The 23578-nt window shown below is 33.7% G+C and overlaps 1 protein-coding gene across 1 annotated transcript in view; it reads right to left on the reverse strand.

Moving 5' to 3' along the window:
• Positions 1 to 23578, reverse strand: part of CCDC73 (coiled-coil domain containing 73) — a 145935-nt gene that overhangs the window by 52898 nt on the left and 69459 nt on the right. Inside the window, exons 6-9 of the mRNA XM_082410429.1 lie at positions 23046 to 23120; positions 9783 to 9821; positions 3638 to 3773; positions 3022 to 3101 (exon numbers count right to left, since the gene is read on the reverse strand). Of these exons, the coding sequence (XP_082266555.1) occupies positions 3022 to 3101; positions 3638 to 3773; positions 9783 to 9821; positions 23046 to 23120 (330 nt within the window). The remainder of the gene's footprint in view (positions 1 to 3021; positions 3102 to 3637; positions 3774 to 9782; positions 9822 to 23045; positions 23121 to 23578) is intronic.

The following is a 23578-nucleotide window of genomic DNA, read 5'->3' on the forward strand; positions in this document are numbered from 1 at the left end:
AAGGAATATGAAACCAATTCATTGGCAGTTATAAGAACAAGACCTAGATATAACAGAGTTACAAATATTAATGGTCTTTGAACTCTGGCTTAGCATTTAGAAGTCACGTCAATTTTTAGCCCACGTGGTCCTGCTTTCCTTGAAATGGTACTAAAAGATAAAGTAGTAAAATTTCCTGATTTCTTGAATTATATATTAAAGTATATGTCATTCATCTGGTAGCACAAACACTCCTCTTCAAAACTTAAGCCTGTGTCTCTGTAAATAATAAGTTGTCTTAATAAATTTTTAATTTTTGTAAAATTATAGTTAAATATAAAAACAGAGGGTCTTCTGGTTTCTGGTCCAGCATGTAATGAGCTTAGTTAGAAGTTTCCACTTGATCCTACCACAAGTAAAAAGCTGAACAAACTGAAAATCAACAACTCCTCTTACATCTGCTAGACAAATGAGGTCATAAGGCAAATTGCTGCCTCAAAAATTGGAGAGATGGACAGGTAAATACAGAGAATCAGAAACAGAAACCTCCACAGGAACCAATGCCAGGGTAGGAAAAACTGAACTGTAATTGACTAATTCCCAGAGGCTCAGAGTGGACAATTCAGAGTTAAAAAATTCAGCGGGACACAGTCATGGGGGTCAAACTTTTGTGAAATTTTACCTCCAGGTCCTCTCATAGTGAATATCAGAGAAAATTCCCTCCTGCTAAAAGCAGGAGGAAAAGGAGAGAAAAAGTAATACACCAACTTTTGAAATACACCAACTCATTTTTTTCTTATCAACAAGTCCTGCCCTCAGGAGAAACTATTTGACCTGAGTTTAAACTACCTGAGGGAAGGTTAATACCCAACTCTAGCCCCCTCCAACCATCCTTGTGCCACACGGGGTGGGTGGGCAGGGACTGAGAAGCACTGGTGAAATTCACAGTCCAGGGGCAACAGGCTCGTCTAATCATCAGACACCCATCCCCCTACCTTACCACTACATTACTATGCGCCTATTGACTGCAGTTTCTTTCACCCAGTATATCATGTCTGCCTTCCAACAAATAAATTACAAGGCATACTAAAAGGCAAAAGACACAGTTTGAAGAGACTGAACAAGCCTCAGAACCAGAGTCAGATATGGCAGGAATATTAAAACTATCAGACCCGAAATTTTTTAAAACTATGATTAATATGCTAAAAGCTTTAATGGAAAAAAACAGACAAAACATGGGAGAACAGATGGATAATGTAAATGGAGAGATGGAAATTCTAAAAAAGAATAAAAATGAAATGCTTCAGATCAAAAACACTGCAACAGAAACGAAGAATGACTTTGATGGTCTCAGTAGTAGACTGGACAAGGCTGAGTAAATAATCTCTGAGCTTAAGAATATGACAACAGAAATTTCAAAACTGAAAACAAAGAGTAAAGACTGAAAAAAGCGTAAGAGACTATCCATCACCTGAGGGTCAGCTAATGTAACATATGCAAATTGTAACATATACATGATGGGAGTACCAGAAGGAGAAGAAAGAAAGAAAAAGAAGCAATATTTGAAGCACTGATGACTGAGACTTTCCCCAAATTAATGTCAGACACCAAACCACAATCCAAGAAGCTCAGAGAACATCAAGAAGAAAAAGTGACTAAAAAAATGAAACCCAGGCATATCATATTCAAACTTTAGAAAATCAAAGATATTTAAGTGCCACTCAGTAAATGTTGTTTCAAAGCATTTATTCAGTGTCAGTAAAGATAGGTACTTAATTCTCTCAGGGATAAGGAGGTGGTCCAAAGTGGTATTATTTCAGTTGGGGCTTTGAAAAGATTAGGAAAAGGAAGTAAGTCATTCTCTGTAGAAAGAACAAGGCTTTGCCTACTTCACCTTGCTCTCATACCGTTCTCCCCTGTTATCAGTGGGGATATTTTTAGTTGCAAATAATGGAAAATTAAACTGGCCCTAAGGAAACTGGCTTAAATAATAATGGGGATTTACTGGCTCACATAACTGGAAAGTCTAGAGGTAGGGCAAGCGCAGGGTTGGTCCATTCAGGAACTCAAAAATGTCATCAAAGAACAGGTTTCTTTACATCACAGCAATTTGGCATCCACATTTCAAGTTCCTCCTTTGTAGCTTCTCATGATTGTAGGATGACTGTCAGCCCCAGTAGGAGTTACATTCTTCCTGGTTTATAACCACTGGGTAAGGTCATTTATCCACTCCTGAGCCAAAGACTGTGGCTACAGTAATGAAATATGTTTATGGCCTTCTGCCAATTTAGGGCTCCTCTCTAAAGCTGGAGGCATCAAAACAAAAATCTGGATAAGTTTAGGAAGGAGAAAGGGGATATTGATGCTCAGTAAGCTACCAATAAATATCCAATGCACTCCTTCACTCAAAATGCTCCAGCCATACCAGACTTTTTCTTGCTCCTCAAATATACTAAACTCTTTCCTGTCTCAAGGCTTTTGCTGTTCCCTTGCCTGAAACATCATCCTCTTCCCTCCCCCACCACATTACCCCCAATGTAATGAAATCACCTATGATAATGTCATCACATCCTCTACTTTTTCTTCATATCACTTATAACAGTTTTAAATTATTTGATCTGTGTGACGGTTTTATATGTAACTCCTCCATTGGACTATAACTCAAAAAAGCAGGAACATGTTTCATTTTCTTCATACCTGCACCCTAAGTGCCATATAGTACCTGGCACACAGAGCCACTCAAAAGTTGAATGAATGAATGAATGAATGATGCTAATGAGATTAACATATACTGAATGTTTATTGGTTATTCATATCACCATAAAAATGCATGCCACTGGTCACAAGTCAAAGAAACAATATTTTGAATGGGTTAGAACAAATTCATTCATTGCATTTATTGAAATCATAACTCAAAGTTTATAAATCTGTATTTAAAACATTTCATTTATCTTTATACAAAAAAAACCCACCCAACTTTTCTGGTATTATTTCATAAAACTAATTAGTTTTATATAATACAATAAACCATATCAATCATACCTTCTTTAAACTGCATATTTCAGATTCTTGTTTTTTATTTAAAGCTGAAAGTCTTTTGTTTAACTGTATTGCTTCCTGTACTGTAACATGAAAGACACTTAGGAAAACATTATATTCATTGTACATTTTAAGGAAATATTAGTAACATGGACAAGGAAAATAGCCTCAATGCAATATATATAATTATTACTGAATTTAATAATATTAATTAAACTGCCATTTACTATTACCAGTATCAGATAAGTTCAATTTATTCATTATAAATAAGTCCATTTAAACATTTCCTCTTTTTTTTTATTTATTGGAGTATAATTGCTTTACAATGGTATGTTAGTTTCTGCTTTATAACAAAGTGAATCAGTTATACATATACATATGTTCCCATATCTCTTCCCTCTTGCATGTCCCTCCCTCCCACCCTCCCTATCCCACCCCCCCATCCCACCCCTCTAGGTGGTCATAAAGCACCGAGCTGATCTTCCTGTGCTATGCGGTTGCTTCCCACTAGCTATCTATTTTACGTTTGGTAGTGTATATATGTCCATGCCACTCTCTCACTTTGTCACAGCAAACATTTCCTCTTAAATATGTTAAGTTTAAATAAGATAGCACCTACCATTTTGTTCTAACTTTTCATGATTCTCTTTTACCAATCCAAATTGACCTGTTATTGTAGCATAGTATTTCTCAATTTCATTCAGTTGCTTCTGATGATCTTCTTTAGCCAGAAAATGTAACTGGACTTTTTGTTCCTATTTTGAAGAGTTATTTTAAATGTTATATATATATATATACATACATACATATATATACACACACATATTTATTAAACATACATAACAATTTATTGTTTTTAATAACTGTTGTTATTAACATAAGTATGTCATGAAAAAGTACTCTCTGAGTACACCTTAGGGAGGAAATATTAGTTAGGTTCTAAATCTAGGTAAAATTAAAGCATTTTTTTTTTTTCCTGTAACAAAATAGTCACTTAAGGTTATATTTTCCTTGTTTATAATTTCTTTTTCAAAATCAATTGGTTGCTTTATTTACCGAAAAGTTAATTAGTCCAGTACAGCACTAAGCAAAGTGAGGGGAATATTATTAAAGCAATACTCCTGATAATTTAGGAAATAATTTTTTTCTCTAAATGCTGGCATAATCATAATGTACATTATCAAAACTCAGATAAATTTTCTGAGATTAATATTAATGAATATAGCACCTTCTCACTGCATTAAAAACTGGAACAATGAGAACAATATATATCAGTGATAGGGAGACAATATAGTATAGCAGAAAGTTTACTTAAGCTAGGAGACACAGTTGGTAAAAATTGGACCCTATATATAATATGGGCCTTCACTGTTTTCAGCTAAAGGAGCTTGTTTTACCATACTTAGAAAAATGACTTAAAATTTTTAAAAGAAATATTATGTTAACAGAATCAATAACACTCTTCGAAAGTTTTTATTTTGGCATTAGCAGAATCATTGATTGATTTCACAACTTTCATTCATTTCTGCCACACACTTCAGTTTCTACTGAGAGATGATAAACAAAGAACAGTGTAGGCCCATCAATAGGCACTCAGTAATTACTTTCTGAATGAACTGTTGTCTCATAGAGTTCTGACAGTGGCAGTTTGTTAGATTTGCCTGGACAGGGTCTATTTCTCTTACCCAAAAGCAACACAGTTTCAAGTATTTCCTTGAAATACTTCTTCATTACAATCTAGTAGACCAAATTCAGGGGTCCTATTCTCCCCTAGTCAAGTATAGGGCATATTACTCCAAATAAACCAATTGATTTCTACATTCTTGGGATTTGAATCTTGAGCAAAAGAGATTATAAAGCTAAAGAAGTTCAGTGGTGATCCTATCCAGACTGATATGAGACCTCCTCTGTCCTGGGTTCCTACATCCTGCTTCTCAAACCCTGGAATTAACCTAGTCCCTGTTCATTTTCAAAACCATTCTTGACTCTCTGATTGATTGCAAGTGTCTCCACTAAATTTCCTTTTGCATAAGTTAACCAGAGCCATTTTGTACTGCTTAACACCAAAGTACAGGCAGTATAGTAGAGTGGTCAAAAGCTATTCTGCCTGTGTTTAAATCTTGCCTCTGTAATTTAGTTGCTGTGTGACCTCGGGAAAATTATCTACCCTGTCTTTAAAATAGAGATTATAACAGCATCTCCCTCATAGGGTTGTTGTGAAGATAAGACAAATTAATGCCTACAGAGCACTAAGAACAGAGCCTGTCACATAGCAAGTACAATATAATGTTTTGTTATTACTATTCCTTAAATGATAAAAGTGCCTTCAATAGCCTAATGAAGTTTTATTTGGACTAAGAATAGCCCTCTCAAATATTAATAAGGAACACACATAATTTAAGTTGTACCTAACTATATTAACTTGGCAAATCTGGTGAAAATCTTAACTTTTTCAAAGATTTTTTTAAACAATTTTAAGCAAAGTGATAAGTACACTGGCAATGGTTATGAAAGATGAGCTAAATTTTTCTCATGCACTTCTATGGGCTTTTCAAATTCACTACTTAGTCATTTGAATTAAGCATGCAGTAGTTATAAATTCAAACAAGTTGACAAGTGCACTTACCCCTGAGATCTTATGCTTACCTGGGTAGTCACTATTATCAATAACTAAACAATGAACAATAATGACCCATATTCTGTTCCTCTAAAATACCACTTAATTCTCTAGAGAATTATACTCCTTTCAGGAGATGTGTAGAAACCCAATACAATTTCACTAAAAATTGGTCTAAAGGCATTTTTTTCAATTCAAGGAATTCTTTCAATTTTTCAAGTCAAATCAATTTTTAGATAGCCTTTATGAGAATACCATCCACTACATATTAATACACATTAATACTGTCAATGCCTGCAAAGGTTAACTAATCCCGGTAAGTAAAAATGCAGCAAAGATCAAAGTGAGTTCATATGTATTCTCTACATACACAGAGCTCTGTACACATTAGATTAGTTTGTAACATACTCTACCCCAACATACTTTGCTTGAAACCAAAGTTGAATTAAAATGCAGTTTCATTTGTTTGCATGATACAATTCTGATTTTCAAATACATTAGTCTATTCAATGGCCATGATAAATGCTATAAAGATGTTTAAATCACAATGGGCACCTATAGCTCATTAGCTCATACAGGCCTATATGCAACTGTTCACATATGAACCTACTTGGCTGCCCTGATTTAGTTTTGATAATGAGATGAAGAGGGCAGCTTGCCACTAACTGCATGACTGTCAGCAAATAGTTTACATTCTTTGGGAAGCAACAACAAAAAGCAGATTGGTAACACCTGCCTGAGAAAGCTAAGAACATTATAAAGAATAATACAACTAAATTGATGGTGTTATTATAACTTTAACATTACATACTATAGCATAATAAAGATTATTTTATTGCAATGACTAAGAAATGGCTAAGTATGTAGTGTTTTTGTTCTTTTTACCTCTCTGAATTGGGTCAAGTTATTTTCTCTTTCATACACTTTTACTACTAAATGCAAAGACTGTCAACAAGAAAATAATATCAGGATTCCCTGCTTTCCAAACACATATGTACCTCATTTTAAACAATTTTAATCTTTGAAAATCAAGATTAGAGAAAGACAGCACATGCATAATTACAAGTGTGTGTGTGTGTGTGTGTGTGTGTGTGTGTGGTCTAAAAGTTTACGTAAGAGCCTCTTAAGGCATTTAAAATAGGAATAATTTAAAAATAATATTTACACCCAACTTTTTAGGACTATACTTACTAATAAAAGCCATAGCTGCTCATTTCCCTCATTCCTTATTTCCTTATAGAGACTGATTTGAAAACTTTTGGAGATAAAATTAACTTCCCTTAAAACAATTAGTTTGTTATAAGTAAATTGTAGAGGAAAAGATTCAAAACCCAAAAACAAACTTCATATATTCCTCATTTCTATTTTTGCAACTTACCTTTTAATTTCTTCAATATAAACCCAAAATAAATCAATGGGTTATAAAACTCACTTTTTAAAAACCCATGGCATCTTTCTTAGGATATTGATACTTTCACCTTTTTAGTCACAACATTAGGTATATACTACTTAAAAAAACTAAAGTTACATATTTTATGTGTACAGATGTATATAATTATTATAATCATGAAGATTACTTCCAGACAAGTCTTTAGTCTAAAAACATTCTACTCTGAAAGAAAATATGTGGTAATTCCAAATCTCATCAAAACCTTCAATACTGAAAAATTGTTTTAATTTAATAAAGACAAAATAAATCCTTCTTATAAGTCTTTTCTTTAGAGGAAAGTGATATACAAAAAAGATATAAACTATAACTAAGAGATGGTTGGATAAATTTTTATTTTGTTCGTTAAGCTCTATTGGCAACTCAGTTACACAACATAGTCACCTATACAGTAATTATGGGAACACAGCAGGAAAGATTTTCATCAATGACCAAATCAATTAATTTGATGTTCTATAGTTTATTTTTATCATATTTAGTTGCATTCATTTTATTGGTAATGATCAATGTGATCATTTGTTCAAGAGAAGATTTGGGTACTTTTAGAGATAGATGAATCTTTCCATTCATAATTGTGTTAATGTATCTAGAGACATACCACCTCTACATGAAAATCACCTTATTGAATTCCCACAAGACAGAAAGTTACTAGTAGTTAAGAGCTTGCCTATAGGAAATCATGAACTTCTTTATAAGTGTCTTAATACTATTTTTAAAATTATTTCTTTTGGGACACTTATCAATTGCTCCCCAAAGTCCTGCCTTGGCACAAGTGAGCATCTTGTTTCATGTCTTGCACATAGTCAAATAATATCAATATAAAAGGATAATGTGCTGATTTGAATAAAATTAACTGGATTACTGAATACTGTTTAGTACTTTGAATAAAGAAAAGGTCACCTGAATTATATAAGAATAATGTAAAAAGAATAACGTAAGAATGTTTAGAAAAAGGTTTATTTTTAACTTTTAAATCCATCATCTAAAATATACATAATATTCTGCCAAAATTGGCATGAAATATTGTGTATTTATCAATATATAAAATTATTTTAATGCAAAGTGATTTATTTAATGCTTTGAACTGTCAGAAAAAATATAAGTATAATTCAAATTTTAGTAGGTTCTTAAGAGTCTTAAATTCACATTAACAAAATGCTCAAAAGTGACCAAAAACTATCAAAAGTGTATTGCATGTTTCCATGTTTTTTTAAGATTATAAGTATCTGTTTGATGAAATTTTAAACTGGAATAAAATAAAACACATTTTATGTTGCCTTTGATCTTTAACTTGTAGCCTTATCTCCCAGGTCAGAGGGTACATTATTCAATTTCACTATATTTTGTGTAAAACCACTGTAGCGTTAAAGATGATTTTCAGTACAAATGTCATGGTACTTAAAGCTAAACCAGAATCTAGTTTTTCAGCTCCTTAATTAAAATCATAGTTTAAAATAGTCTGACAATATTATCTGTAGTCTTTCCAGTTGAACAGTGACAGAATTTTCACATCTTTTATTCAATCAAGCTTAGCAATCTTTCTATGGCTCTTTTATTTTCTAACACACCAAAACATTTCAAGAACCAAAATACTTAACTCTATATTTTTGTATTTAACATCATAAGGAATGATCTCTCATTTCTTACTTCTCATAGATATAATACATAAACCTTACTCAAAAATTATTTTTACTTGCCTTACAGTCTGCTCCAAAGAAGGAAGAACGAAATAGCATAAACCTACCCAATAAGCCCTCTGAAGATATAAGTGGATATGGGAGAATTTTGCTCAATCAAAAATACAGAGAGGGGCTTCCCTGGTGGCACAGTGGTTGAGAATCTGCCTGCCAATGCAGGGGACACGGGTTCGAGCCCTGGTCTGGGAAGATCCCACATGCCGTGGAGCAACTAGGCCCGTGAGCCACAACTACTGAGCCTGCGCGTCTGGAGCCTGTGCTCCGCAACAAGAAAGGCCGTGATAGTGAGAGGCCCACGCACCGCGATGAAGAGTGGCCCCCGCTTGCCGCAACTAGAGAAAGCCCTCGCACAGAAACGAAGACCAAACACAGCCAAAAATAAATAAATAAAATAAAGAATTATTTAAAAATTAAAAAAAAAAAAAAATACAGAGAAAAAAATTCTTCTGAATCAAACAGGGATAGAAAGATAGAATATCAAAGTAAATATTTCATAAAATGTTATGCTGTAAAAATGTAAATATTAATTTTAATATACTACAGAAGAAGAATGCACAACAAATTAACACTTGTTGAATGATAAAGGATGAGTACCATATCCCAAGTGTAGTATTCAAATGCTACTTCGTATTATTTCAATTTTTCAGGCTAAAAGTAATAACTACGTGTTTACACAAATACCTAGAAAAGATATCATTAAAGTAAGGGGTTTCAGAATTCTGTTGTTTTCACTTCTTTGTTGTTCAATTTTCATATAAGATCTCTACCAATAATTTGGGAACTGTGTTAAATTTATTTTATAACATGTAAATACTATCTGGAAATAAATTTATGAAATAAATTCATTTAAGCTATATCTGAAATTGTAATTCAGTCCTTTAAAGGGGATATTAATATCCAGTTTCAACTTTTTTTTACAATAAATGTCACATTAATATTGACAAAAATACTGGGCACATTATGTACTAATCTGGGGTGGGTGTATATTTTGAAATTTCCTTACCATTTCACTCACTTTCTTCTGTAAAGAATATTTAGAAACCTTGAAAAAAATAAGGGGAAAAAAATCTCATGAAAACTTTTTAGTTATTTGTTATAAATTCCTTCTGATATTAAAATTGTATGTTATATAATGTGACGTGTATCTTACATGCACTTTTTTCCAGTGACACTTTTTCAAAATGTTACTTACCATAACTTTATTCCCTATAACAAGAACAATACATTTATTTATTTATTCAACACATATTTATGGAGCACATACTATATGCCAGCCATTTTCCTAGGATCCTGGGATACAACAGTGAACAAAACAAAGTCCCTGCCCATAATAAGCTTTCTGTCTAGTGGGGGTGGTGGTAGACAGACAATAAAATATAAGTAAAAAGTACAGAAGTTAGAGAGTGACAACTACTATGAAGAAAAATAAAGCAAGAAGGACAGCAAGAAAACCCTAGGAGAGTATGCTACTTAATATTAGCTCTTCATTGAAAAAATTTTGATAAAATAGATAAGCATAGGGGAAAAACATTGCCTTAAACAAACCATCTCACAACCCAGAAATAACAATCAATAATTCCATGGTACTTCCAGATATTTTTCTATGTATTTATACTTTAAAAGAGAGTCAGTAGGGGGTAGAATAAAAATACATGTACTATTTTGTAACCTATTTTTACTTAATATATAGCAAACACTTTTATATTACAAATTAATCTACAACGCAAGTTTTTAATGGCTACACAGTAGTCCACTGTTTAACTTTATACCATAGTTTATCAAATCACTCTCATTTTTGTACATTTACCGAGTTTTCAGTTCTATGAAAGAATTCTGAAATAAACATGCTGTACCAAGAAAACTCTGTAGTTATTCATTTTAGCAGAATAAATTCCAAGAAGCAGGACTCCTAAGATTTGTTCATTTTTATAGACTTAACAATTGTTATTACACACACAGTCCTCCAGAATGGTGGACCAAGTTAAACACCAACTAGCCATGTATGAGTGCTTATTTACTTAAACTCACCTAATATTTGCTAAAATTTAAGCAAAAGTTCTTAAAATTACTTCACATTTCCTGTGAAATAAATTTTTAGCATGCTGCCTTGAACAAACTAATAATTTTATTTCATTTTGGTGGAATGAGTTATGTGTGATTCATTTCTTCAACAAATATTGAATGCTTACTGTAAGTAAAGCACTAATGTAGACATTGGGGGTATAGTATTGGACCAAAAAATCCTGTCCAGCTTAAATTCTGGGGAATGTAGATAATTAGCAATATAAATAAGTTAAAATATATAGTTCTATTAGATATTGATAAGTGCTAAGGAAAAATAATAAATCAGGGAAGGGGATTACATAGGATGGCCAGGAAAGTCCTTTCTGAGAGGGCAACTTCTGAGTAAAGACTCAACAGAAAGTAAGGAAGAATATTCCAGCAAGTGCAAAGCCCCTAAGGTGGGAAAATGTCTTGTGTGTTCAAAGAACAGCAAAGAAGCCAATGTGGCTGGAAGATTTAGTAAGCAAGGGGAAGAACAGCAAAAGATGAGTTCACAGAAGAGTAGGAGAGGAGGTAGGGCCAAATCACTGTAGGTCTTGTGGTGCATGATAATGATTTACTCTGAATGAGACAGGAAGCCACTGAAGAGTCCCAAGTACAAATGTGACAGAGCCTGACTTACTCCTTGAAAGGATCACTCTGACCGTTATATTAAAACTGAAGGAGAACAGAAGTGGAAGCAGGAAGAACACTTAATAAACTACTGCACTTGAGATGAAAGAGGATGATGAAAGAGGACTAGGGGTTAGTAGTAGACGTAGTGAGAAGTGGTCAGATTCTGGATATACTCTGAGGGAAAAGCTGAAAAAAATCTGCCAACAGGAAGAAGGGAGTTGTAATTAACAAAAACAGAAAAGACAAATAAGTTAGTTAGCTTTCAGGGCGAGATTTTAGGAACTTAGTTTTGGACACGTCAACTCTGAGATGTCTTTTAGACATCCAATAGTCGATCCAGGCTGGAGTTGGGGCTAGAGATATACATTTGGAAGCCCTGTGCATGTAGACCCCATTTTAAAGAAACGAGACTGGATGAGATCAGAGTATTTTTAAGGCATACAGACAAAAGCAAAGTAAAAAGGTAGAGGTCATCTAGAAAAATAAGAGGAAAAAAAAAAGACTGGTCTTGGGACTCAGACTGGAATTATACCTCCAGCTTTCCAGAATCTCCAGCTTACAGACAACAGATCATGGCACTTCTCTGTCTCCATAATTGTGTGATTGTGTGAGCCAATTCCTCATAATCAATCAATCAACCTCTTTCTTTCTTTCTCTCTCTATAACAGGTTCTGTTTTGCTGGTGAACCTTCACTAATACAGCTACCATTAGCCAAAGATAAAACTGATAAACATAGAGCAAATTTACCAAATTCTTTCAGGTCACTGTTCTTCAAACATTAATGTCTCTGCATTTTATTCTTTCTGAACCATGATTCACAGCTCTATTTTATCAACACCTCTAGAGCACTTTCTAACTTAAAAAACTACCATGTAGCTGCATTCCTATGTCAAATAAGTCAAATTTGAAAGTAACATAACTAGATTGACATGAAATCTTTTTATAGATGTTCTATATAATGATTATTCATTCTGAAATCACATAGAACTGGTTTATAATACCAGATATAGGCAGCTTTCTAATACCGGAACAAAACTATACTAACACTAATTAGTGTATTAACAACAGAAAGCAATTTGAAAGATAAAGTACAAATGTTTTCCTAGTTATAGCTATCCTTCACTTTTTGGAAAATTGTATGAAAAGTTGACTGTAAAGTACATTTGTTTAGAGCAAATCTATTTTCCCATTAAATTAACTGGATTTATGTTACTTGGGAATAAAGTCCTTTAAATACTGTGCTAAAAATATTTAACCCCTCCCCTTCCTGAACAATTCAGTCCCAAGTTCATTAGGTGGGGAAGAGGTGAAGGGGTAGTGGTGGCAGCATTCCAGAACAGGGTATCAGGCCTGAATGGGGAGTCAAAAGCTGAGTAGGGTGCTTAGTAGGCAGTGCTGAGAAAGGGCAACCCAGGTATCAGATTTGAAGCAGGGAGAAGAGGGCATCCACATTAGGAAGGAGTAGCAGAATGGTGGCCTGGTCACATACAGGGTAATTTATCAAATAAGTAAATATATTAAGAATAAAGAAAGTCATATTTCTTACTGTAACAGAAAAGAAATATATAAATATGGAAGGGAAATAAATTAAAATTAACCTTATGGTTTTGGATTGGAAATGGAAGTAATGTGAATTCATGGTTTTTGACATATATAGATTGATAGAGAAACAAACATAATTATAAATGTGTGTTTATATATTTGTGTGTATATAAAAACATACATAGATTCCCTAGCTCTGTCTACTAAGAAGGTCTGAGACCAATGACACCCCAATAGTAGTGAGTGTAACAGTGCCCAGATCTGGGTGTCTACTTTCCATTTTTCACTAAAAGGAACCAGAGCAATGTGGAGAAATGCTGTATTCCAGGGCAAGGTTACGTAAACTACAAGGTGATCCTGGAACATTTTGTTTTTACCTGAGAGCAGGAAAATGCTGAAAGAATGATGAAGTCATGTCCAAAAGACTAAAAAATCAGCCTGAATGGACTCCTACTGGCCAAACTAATGATAATGTGAGCATCAAAATAAATAATGATAGTTACAGATTTTTATCCATTGAATAAAATAAGAAACTACGATTCTAAACTGATATAAATAAATGAATATATTAAAAGTTTGGAGAGAAACAGAACATTTCTATTCAAAGTACCTGCCTATACAATACTCTGATTAGAAAGGGGAAAAGAGTAACTTTCCAGTGGAGAAACTTGTCAGATACCACCTGAATCAAATGTTCAAAGTGAACATCACCAATAATAAGACAAACTGAAATCATCAGCTATCTGATAGAATTAAATTATAGGAATAAGGCCTTATTTCTGTAATATTCTTGCCAAAAATGCATAAACTATCTCTATTCATGAGGAAATATCCAAACAGAAACTGAGGGAGATTGGCACAACAATGTAAATCAACTATACTTCAATTAAAAAAAAAAACCAGGGCTTCCCTGGTGGCGCAGTGGGTGAGAATCTGCCTGCCAATGCAGGGGACACGGGTTCGAGCCCTGGTCTGGGAAGATCCCACATGCCGCGGAGCAACTGGGCCCGTGAGCCACAATTACTAAGCCTGCACGTCTGGAGCCTGTGCTCCACAACAAGAGAGGCCGCGATAGTGAGAGGCCCATGCACCGCGATGAAGAGTGGCCCCCGCTTGCCACAACTAGAGAAAGCCCTCGCACAGAAACGAAGAACCAACACAGCCATAAATAAATAAATAAAAATTAAAAAAAAAAAAAACCAAACAGAAATTGAGGGACATTCTACAAAATAACTAGTCTGTGATCTTCAAGAGTTTCAAAGGCATTAAAATCATACCAAGACTGGGAAACTGTTCCAGACTGAAAGAGATCAAAGAGACATGACAACTAAATGTAACATAAGATTCTAAACTGGATCCTTTTGCTAGGACAATTGGTGAAACCTGAATGGGGCATGAGAATTAATTTACAATTATATATCAGTGTTAACTTCCTGATTTTATGGTTGTGTATGGTTTTGTAGGAGAATGTCCTTGATTATAGGAGAGATATTACAGTATTTGGGGTGACAGGGCATCAGATTGGCATATTACTTTTATTTTATTTTATTTTTTAAAAACTATTTATTTATTTGTTTATTTGGCTGCGTTGGGTCTTAGTTGTGGCATGCGGGATCTAGTTCCCTGACGAGGGATCAAACCCGGGCCTCCTACACTGGGAGCAGAGTCTTAGCCACTGGACCACAAGGGAAGTCCCTGGAGTATTACTTTTAAATCATCCAGGAAAATAGTTCTCTGTAATGTATTTCTAACATCTCTGTAAGTTTATGATTCTCCAAACTACAAAATTTCCAACTATCTAAGAATTCCTTATGGATAAATGTGCACAGTCAAAGCTCCAGGAATTTAGTTCCCTTTTATCACTGTGGTTAGGTAAGGCCTAATAAGATAAAGATTCAGTAGTAGAAATAACACACTATGTATTAAGTATGCCTTCAGTTCTGTGAGAGGAATTAATGTCTTAATTTAAAAATTCAGTAAGTTTAAAATTAAGTGAAGTAGAGTAGAGAATATGATACATTATTGCTTCACAAAATGGTCTTGTTTGGGAAATGCTGATGTATTTCAATTTCCTCATTTTACCTAAAGGAAAATCGAGGTTCAAGAAGACAAAGAGTCTTACCACAGGATCATGTATAACAGTAAGTCTTTAATAGGCAGGAATAATTTATTTAAAATCTACAGGACACTCAGCAAAATTTAGCCCTTAGGCATACTGTTTACATAAACAAAGTTTAATTTGTCAGGTAACTTAGATATAAGCAGGTTGCCCTGCTCTAACTAATCCCTTTATTATTTTTTTTAATATATATATATATATATATATATATATATATATATATATATATAAAAATTTATTTATTTATTATTTTTGGCTGCGTTGGGTCTTTGCTGCTGCACGCGGGCTTTCTCTAGTTGTGGTGAAAGGGGGCTACTCTTCCTTGTGGTGTGCGGGCTTCTCATTGTGGTGGCTTCTCTTGTTGCAGAGCACGGGCTCTAGGCGTGTGAGCTTCAGTAGTTGTGGCTCGCAGGCTCTAGAGCACAAGCTCAGTAGTTGTGACGCACGGGCTTAGTTGCTCCACGGCATGTGGGATCTTCCCAGACCAGGGCACAAACCTGTGTCCCCTGCACTGGCAGGCAGATTCTTAACCACTGCACCACCAGGGAAGCCCTAACTAATCCCTTTAAAATCAAGTAACAAGGTACCATTTTAAATAGAAGTTAAACACATTCAAAGAATCCATTAAAGGAAAAATAATTCAGCTTTTGGTGTGTTGTGGTTTTGTGTCTATTCGTTTTATTTTAGAATTCAGTAGGTAGAGTGGCTTGGCTATGAGCTTTTCAAGAAAAGGCATTATCTGATTTCTTATTCCTGCACATGGTAGGCACTACCTCATAAACGGAAAAAAGTAGCAACCTAAGTAAAGGAGGGAGGGAGGTTGCTACATGATGGTTAAGAGGCTGTGAACTTTCTTTGCCTAATGGATTTATATCAGATCCATAATTAAAGAGGAAGTTTTTTTTCTTTAACTTGGAGGGGAAACACCAGAAGTATCTTCATTGTTCTACACTGTTCATATATCATGTTCAGCCAGCCATAAAGTAACATATACATCACCTGTACTATGTCACAGGCTGAACAAGGCAAAACAAATCCTTACAGCTCTTGCACAGAGGGTCAGCCATATGAAGAAATTTCTTTTGATTTGAAAATACTCATTACATTATCCAGATAATCAAACATGCATGAGTGGTATCAAATGAAACAATTTAAGAAAAAGTGCTAAAATAACAAAGCACTTATAACAAAATTGGCATATTTCTTTATTGACAACATTTTAGTAGAAAAAAAGTAACACTTTTTCAAGATTTATTCAGAAATAAGGGGTAAGTTATGCCTAGTTCAAGATACTGTAAGAAACCACATTAGAGTCTTTTATAATAGCTATAATGGTAATTGCAGTGTACTCAATTATAAGAACAACTTTTTAATTTAAATAATAAAAAATAATGTTTACCTACTGGGGTCATTTTAAACTGGATATCTGAGGTATGATAAGAATCACTAAACTGTATAACTACATAAACTTTAAATAGTAGCCTTAAACCTCTATTTCTTTTCCATCAACTTTAAAGAATATTTCTGGATATCACCATCAACTTCATCTCACTGCACCTTTACTTTTTCATCCACAAGGTTAGTAACATTTAAGTTTTGTTCTGTAACCATAATTAAGTCTCCCATGCTTTGCTTACAGGTTAATTCTAAAAACTGGAAGTCAACAGTGTTTATGTTATTACAATCAATATAGATATTGTTTAATGCAAAGCCCAACAGGGTGTTAATACCACATTTCCTTCGTATAGGTCCAATGCGCTACAGGAAGGATGATTTTACTAGGGTCAGGACCTAAATATCTTCTCTTGTTTTAACCCATCAATTGCTCAAAACCATCCCAAATTTTAATTTACTTTATGCCTTAGTTATACGGTAATCTGTTTTCTCTGGAGTTTCTAATCACTTATCACTTTGTTGCTGTTGTTGTTGAAGAAACAAGATATAAGGATTCTTTACTATATCACTAATATCTTCCAGCCTCTAATTCATCCAATCTGAGGCATGGAATCCATGCCCTTCTTTTTATTAAAAACATTCTTCTTGGAACTCATTGACATTTTGTTGTACTTAATTTTTATTCACTTTGTTACATCAAAGTAACAAATGAAATCCAAAATAAAAATTGCTTAATATCTCAAATGAGGAGAATCTAAATAGTGTTAAGACAACTGAATAACAACCTGAAAAAATATAGACTTAGATCCATATCTCATACTGTGTTACAAAGATAAACTTCAAATGATCAAAGATCTAATGTAAAATTTGAGTACTTAGATGTAATAAAAGAAAACATTGGCAAATCCTTTTTATAACTTTGTAGTTGTGAATGCCTTTCTAACCATGACAAACTCCAAAAGCCTTAAAAGAAAAATAAATAATTTATAGCAAATGTTAAACAAAAAGCCAAACAAACAAAATCAAAATACAAATGACAAACTGAAGAAATGATCTGAAGCCCAGAACACAAACACAAAGGGCTTATTTCAGAGAAATATAAAGAATTCCTGGGAGTGACATCAGAAAGATGGTAGACCAGGAGGTCCCAGCCTTCCCACCCCTGCCACATGACTTAACAAGTACCTACAAATGAGAATAGTTCTGGAAGAGCTCTGGAGTACAATTAAGAAGCTGCGGCAACCCAGTAGAGCACAAAAAAACAAGGATGTCTGAATAGAAAAGTATAGGAAGCATTTCACCTGTGTCATTCCATCCTCTAGGTTCATACAGCTTGGCGCCAAAAGAAATGTCCTCAGCAACAACTCCCCCCAAATGGGAGAAAAGGAGAGCAGAAAGACACCAGCAGCCTTCACCACCAAGGACCTCAACAGCCCTCATCACTACCATGGACACCAGCAGCTTTCACCTTCAAGGACACTTCCAGTCTTTGCTAATGTCTACACCTACCTGAGCTGATGGAGCTGCCTGGAGCCCAGGCCACTGTGCCCCTTCTTGGAACCAGAAGCATTACTGCTCCCCAACCAAGCCAGAGTTGCTAGACCCAGCACTACACCTGGCACCACCACATATGCCACCCAGCCAGCATCCTCACATCCACCAGTAGGTCAAGGTTTATACCCACCAGAGCTAGTCCAAAAACTCTGAAAGAGGTCACTGCTCCTTCAATGCACAAACACCAACAAAGGAACACAAAAAATCAAGGAAACATGACACCATCAAAGGAATATTACAAATTTCCAGTAACTGTCCCCAAAGAACTGGAGATCTATGAACTACTTGAAAAAGAATTCAAAATAACTGTTTTAAAGAAGCTCAGCAAACTACAAGACAACACAGATAGATAACTCAAAAAAATCAGGAAAATATTACATGAATAAAATGAGAAGTTCAATAAAGAGATATAAGTCATAAGGAAAGAACCAAAAAAATTCTAGAGCTAAAGAACACAATGAATGAAATGAAAAATGTAATAGCTTCAACAGCACACTCAATGGAACAAAAGAAATAAACCAGTGAAGTCAAAGACAGATCATTTAAAAATATCCAGTGAAAAGAAAAAAGAATGAAAGAGGGTGAAGAAAGGCCGTAAGATTTATGAAACACCATCAAAAGATAAAAGGAGAAGAATTTAAAAAATCACTATAAAAAACATCAAATAAGAAAAGAAGACAAGAGAGGAAGAGATGTACAACACAACTAAAACAGAAGACAATCAACAGAATGACAACAGTAATTCCACACCTATCAATAATTACTTAAATGTAAATGGATTAAACTCTCCAATAAAAAGGCACAGAGTGGCTAAACAAATATTTTTTAAATCCAGTGATACATCTGTAAGAGACTCACTGTAGATTTAAGGACACATGTAGGCTGAAAGTAAAAGGATGAAACAGATATACCAAAGAGTAACCAAAAGAAAGCAGGGGTGGCTAAACTTATATCAGATAAAATAGACTTTAAGTCAAAACTGTCTTTAGAGACAAAGAAGGTCATTCTATAATGCTAAAGAGTCAATTCAACGGGAAGATATAATAAGTATATATGTACCCAACATCAGTGCACTTAAATATACAAAGCAAACATCAACAGATCTGAAGGGAGAAATTGACAGAACTACAATGATAGTAGGAGACTCCAATACCTCACTTTCCATAATGGATAGACTATCCAGACAGAAAATCAGTTAAGAAACAGTTGATGTGAACATCATTATAGGTTAAATGGACCTAACAGACATATACAGAACTTTTAACTCAATAGAAGAAGAATACACATTCTTCTCAGGCACACATGGAACATTCTCCAGGATAGATCATATGTCTATCATATGGTGTATCACAGAAAAGTCAACTTTTATGTGATAGGTAGTCAAAAAAGTCTCAAATTTGAGAAGATCAAAATCATTGCAAGTATCTTTTCTGATCACAGTGGAATAAAATTAGAAATCATTAACAGTAAGAAAACAGGAAAATTCACAAGTACATGGAAACTAAACAACATACTCTTGAACATTCATTATATTAAAAAAAAAGGAGAATTTTAAAAGTATCTCAAGACAAAACAAAAACAATAACACAACATATCAATACTTATGGGATGCACCAAAAGCAATACTAACAGGTGATTTCATAATGATAAACACCTACATTAAAAAAAAACCCTCAAATGAACAACTTAACTTTACATCTCAAACAACTAGAAAAAGAAGAACTAGGCCAAAATCAGCAGAAGGAAGAAAATAATAGAGATTGGAACAGAAATAAATCAAATAGCAAATAGAAAAACAACTGAAAAAAACCAACGAAATTAAGAGTTGGTTTTTTGGAAGAATAAGCAAAATTGACAAACTGTTAGCTAGACTAAGAAAAAGACAGAAGAGTCAAATAAACAAAATTAGAAATGAAAAGGAGACATTACAATGGATGCCTCAGAAATAAAAAGGATCATAAGAGACTATTATGAACAATTATATGCCAACAAATTCTCCCATTAAAAGAAATGGATAAATTCCTAGAAACATACAACCTACCAAAACTGAAGATCAATGAACTAGAAAAACTGAACATACCAATAGCAAATGAGGATATTGAATCGATAATTTAAAACCTCCCAACAAAGAAAAGCCCAGGACTAGATGGCTTCATGGAAGAACTCTACCAAACATTTGAAGAAGATTTCATACAAATCCTTCTTAAATTCTCCCAAAACACGGAACAGGGAACATTTCCAAACTCATTTTATGAGACCATCATCATTCTGACAACAAAACCAGAAAAAGACACTACAAGAAAAGAAACCTACAGGCCAGTATCTATGATGAACATAGATGCAAAAATCTTCAATAAAATTCTAGCAAACAAAATTCGAGAGCATATTAAAAGGATCATACACCATTACCAAGTGAGATTTAATCCCTGGGTTAAAAGGATGGTCCAACATATGCAAATAAATCAATGTGATACACCACACTAATAGAATGAAAGAAAAAAAACCACATGTTCATCTCAACAGATGTAGAAAAAGCATTTGACAAAATTCAACATCGTTCATGATAAAAACTCTCAACAAAATAGGTATATAAGAAACTTATCTCAGCACAATAAAGGCCATTTATAAAAAACCCACAGTGATCACCATAATCAAACCAGTATAAGGCAAGAGTGCCTATTCTCACTACTTCTCTTCAACAGAGTACTGGAAGTCCTAGCCAGAGCAATGAGAAAAGAAAAAGAAATAAAAGGCATCCAAATCACAAAGGAATAAGATTATCTCTATTTGAAGGTAACATAATCATACATATAGAAAACCTTAAAGACAACAAAAAAACTGTTAGAACTAATAAATGAATTCAGTAAAATTGGGGATACAAAATCAGCATACAAAACCCAGCCACATTTCTATACACAAACAACAAACTATTTGAAAAGAAAATTAAGAAAATAATCACAATAGCAACAAAATGAATAAAATATTTAGGAACAAATTTAAGCAGAGTGGTTAAGGTCTGTACACTGAATATTATAAAACATTGATAAAAGAAATTTAAAAGACACAGATAAATGTAAAGGCCTCTCTGTTCATGGATGGAAAATTAAATATTGTTTAAATGTCTGTATTACCCAAAGTGATCTACAGATTCAGTGCAATCCCTATCAAAATCACAATGCCAGTCTCTACAGAAATAGAAGAAACAATCCTAAAATTTATATAGAATCACGAAAGACCCTGAATGGCCAAAGCAATCTGAGCAAGAAGAACAAAACTGAAGACATCATACTTCCTGATTCCAAAATATATTTCAAAGCTACAGTAACCAAAGCAGCATGGTACTGACAAGAAACAAAACGAAAGCAAAACCAAAACCAACATGAGACATATCGACCAATGGAACAGAATAGAGAGCCCAGAAATAAATCCACATATCTGTAGCCAACTGATCTTCGACAAGGACACTAAAAACATATAATGGAGAAAGGACAGTGTTCAATAAATGGTGTTGGAAAACTGGATATCCAAATGCAGAACAATGAAACTGGACCCTTACCTCATGCAATATACAAAATTTCATACCATAAACAAAAATCAACTCAAAATGGATTAAAGACTTAAACATAACTCCTGAAACCATAAAACTACTAGAAGGAAATTTAGGGAAAGAGCTTCTCAACATCAGGCAATGATTTTTTTAGACATGACACCAAAAGCACAGGCAACAAAAGGAAAAATAGACAAGTGGGACTGCATGAAACTAAAAAGCTTCTACACAGCAAAGGAAATAATCAACTGAGTGAAAAGGCAACCTACACAATGGGAGAAACATTTGCAAACCATGTATCTGAGTAGGAGTTAATATCCAAAATGTAGCAAGAAGTCATATACACACTCAATAGCAGAAAACCCCAAATAACCCAATTAAAAAATGAGCTGAGGACCTAAACAGACATTTCTCAAAGAAAGACATACAAATGACCAACCGGTATATGAAAACATGCTCAACATCACTAATAATCAGGGAAATGCAAATCAAACTCACAATGAGATTACCTCACACCTATCAGAATGGCTGTGATCAAAAAGACAAGAGATAAGAAGTGCTGGTAAAGATGCGGAGAAAAGGAATCCTTGTACTACTGTAATCAGACTAAAGGAAGAAAGCTTGTCAACTGCTTAAACAAATCCACACTACAGTGTGAATTACCTGATTCAGGTAGTAACCATCAAGATCCTTCCACTGTAAAAAAATTACTTTGCTCTTTGTAATTAATATTATCTATAGGGTGATACTCTGAAATCATGTGAATATCTTTTTCCCCAACAATCTCTATTTTACTTTTTATCTCCTTTTATTGTTTGTCTTCCCCATTAGAATGTAAACTCCACAAGGGCAGAGGTTTTTGACCCTTTTACTCACAGCTGTATTCCCAGTGCTTAGAGCAGGGTTTGGCACATAGTAGACCTTCATAAATATGTATTGAATGATTCATCATCTGTTGTATACCTCTGTATTCTGTTGTATACCTCATACCTCTGTATGAGACTGAATGACTTAAAGGCGAAGTGATGTTTCCTTCATCTTTGTATTTGTAGAAAATAAGCATAGTACTTAGCAAATAATAATAACAATAAATGCTACTTTATGTTAATTTTTAAGGACCATGGATAAATCAGTTATAATATATAGGCCTAACTTGCTTTTTTCATCTATAAAGTGCTAAAAATAACATATATCTAATTATATTACTGTGAGAAATAATGAAAGTTATGTTAACATTTCCTTTTAAAATAAAAGATAAAGCAAAAATCCTACTAATTTGAAATCCAAGGCTCTCAGGAAAAAGTACTAAATTATATATGATATATGAATTTTTTTCAGCTTCACTTTGCTACACTACATGTTTACAGCATTTTACTGATAAAATGCTAAAATACCAAATTACTTTTCAAGCAATACTAAGTTACTTTACCTGTAATGCCTTTAATGTTTCCTTCAATCCTTCTATTTCTTTTTCTTTTATTTCTGTAGCAAGCTGATATTTTCCCTTCAAGTAAAAAACTATATTTCAGTACTTTCCAATATAAGTGACATTATTAACAGGGAAAACAAGAGTTCAAGAACCAAAATCTCTACTTGAAACCTAGTACTTCACAGAATTTAAACATGTATCTGTACTACAACTTATATTTCTAATGACTTCAAGATATCATAAAATTACAATAAGGTCTATACAAGGTTACAAATATCATGAAATGGAAAATCTCATTATAACAATAAATCATTTTAACAATAGAGCATTCCTGAGAACTTATAGATACTATATAATTATTTAATTCATATGGCTAGAATAAATATATTCTAATCAATAAGACACAAGTACATTTGTTTTATAAATATAAGGATATGAGAAAAATTTTAAAAGAAAGTCTTTTGCTAAAAATAACTCTAAGTTTTAATATTATAAATGACATGTCCTTTGATATAATAAAAACATGTATGAAC

This window comes from Balaenoptera physalus (assembly GCF_965194825.1).
Source record: "Balaenoptera physalus genome assembly, chromosome: 10".
In the NCBI taxonomy this organism is placed as follows: Eukaryota; Metazoa; Chordata; class Mammalia; order Artiodactyla; family Balaenopteridae; genus Balaenoptera; species Balaenoptera physalus.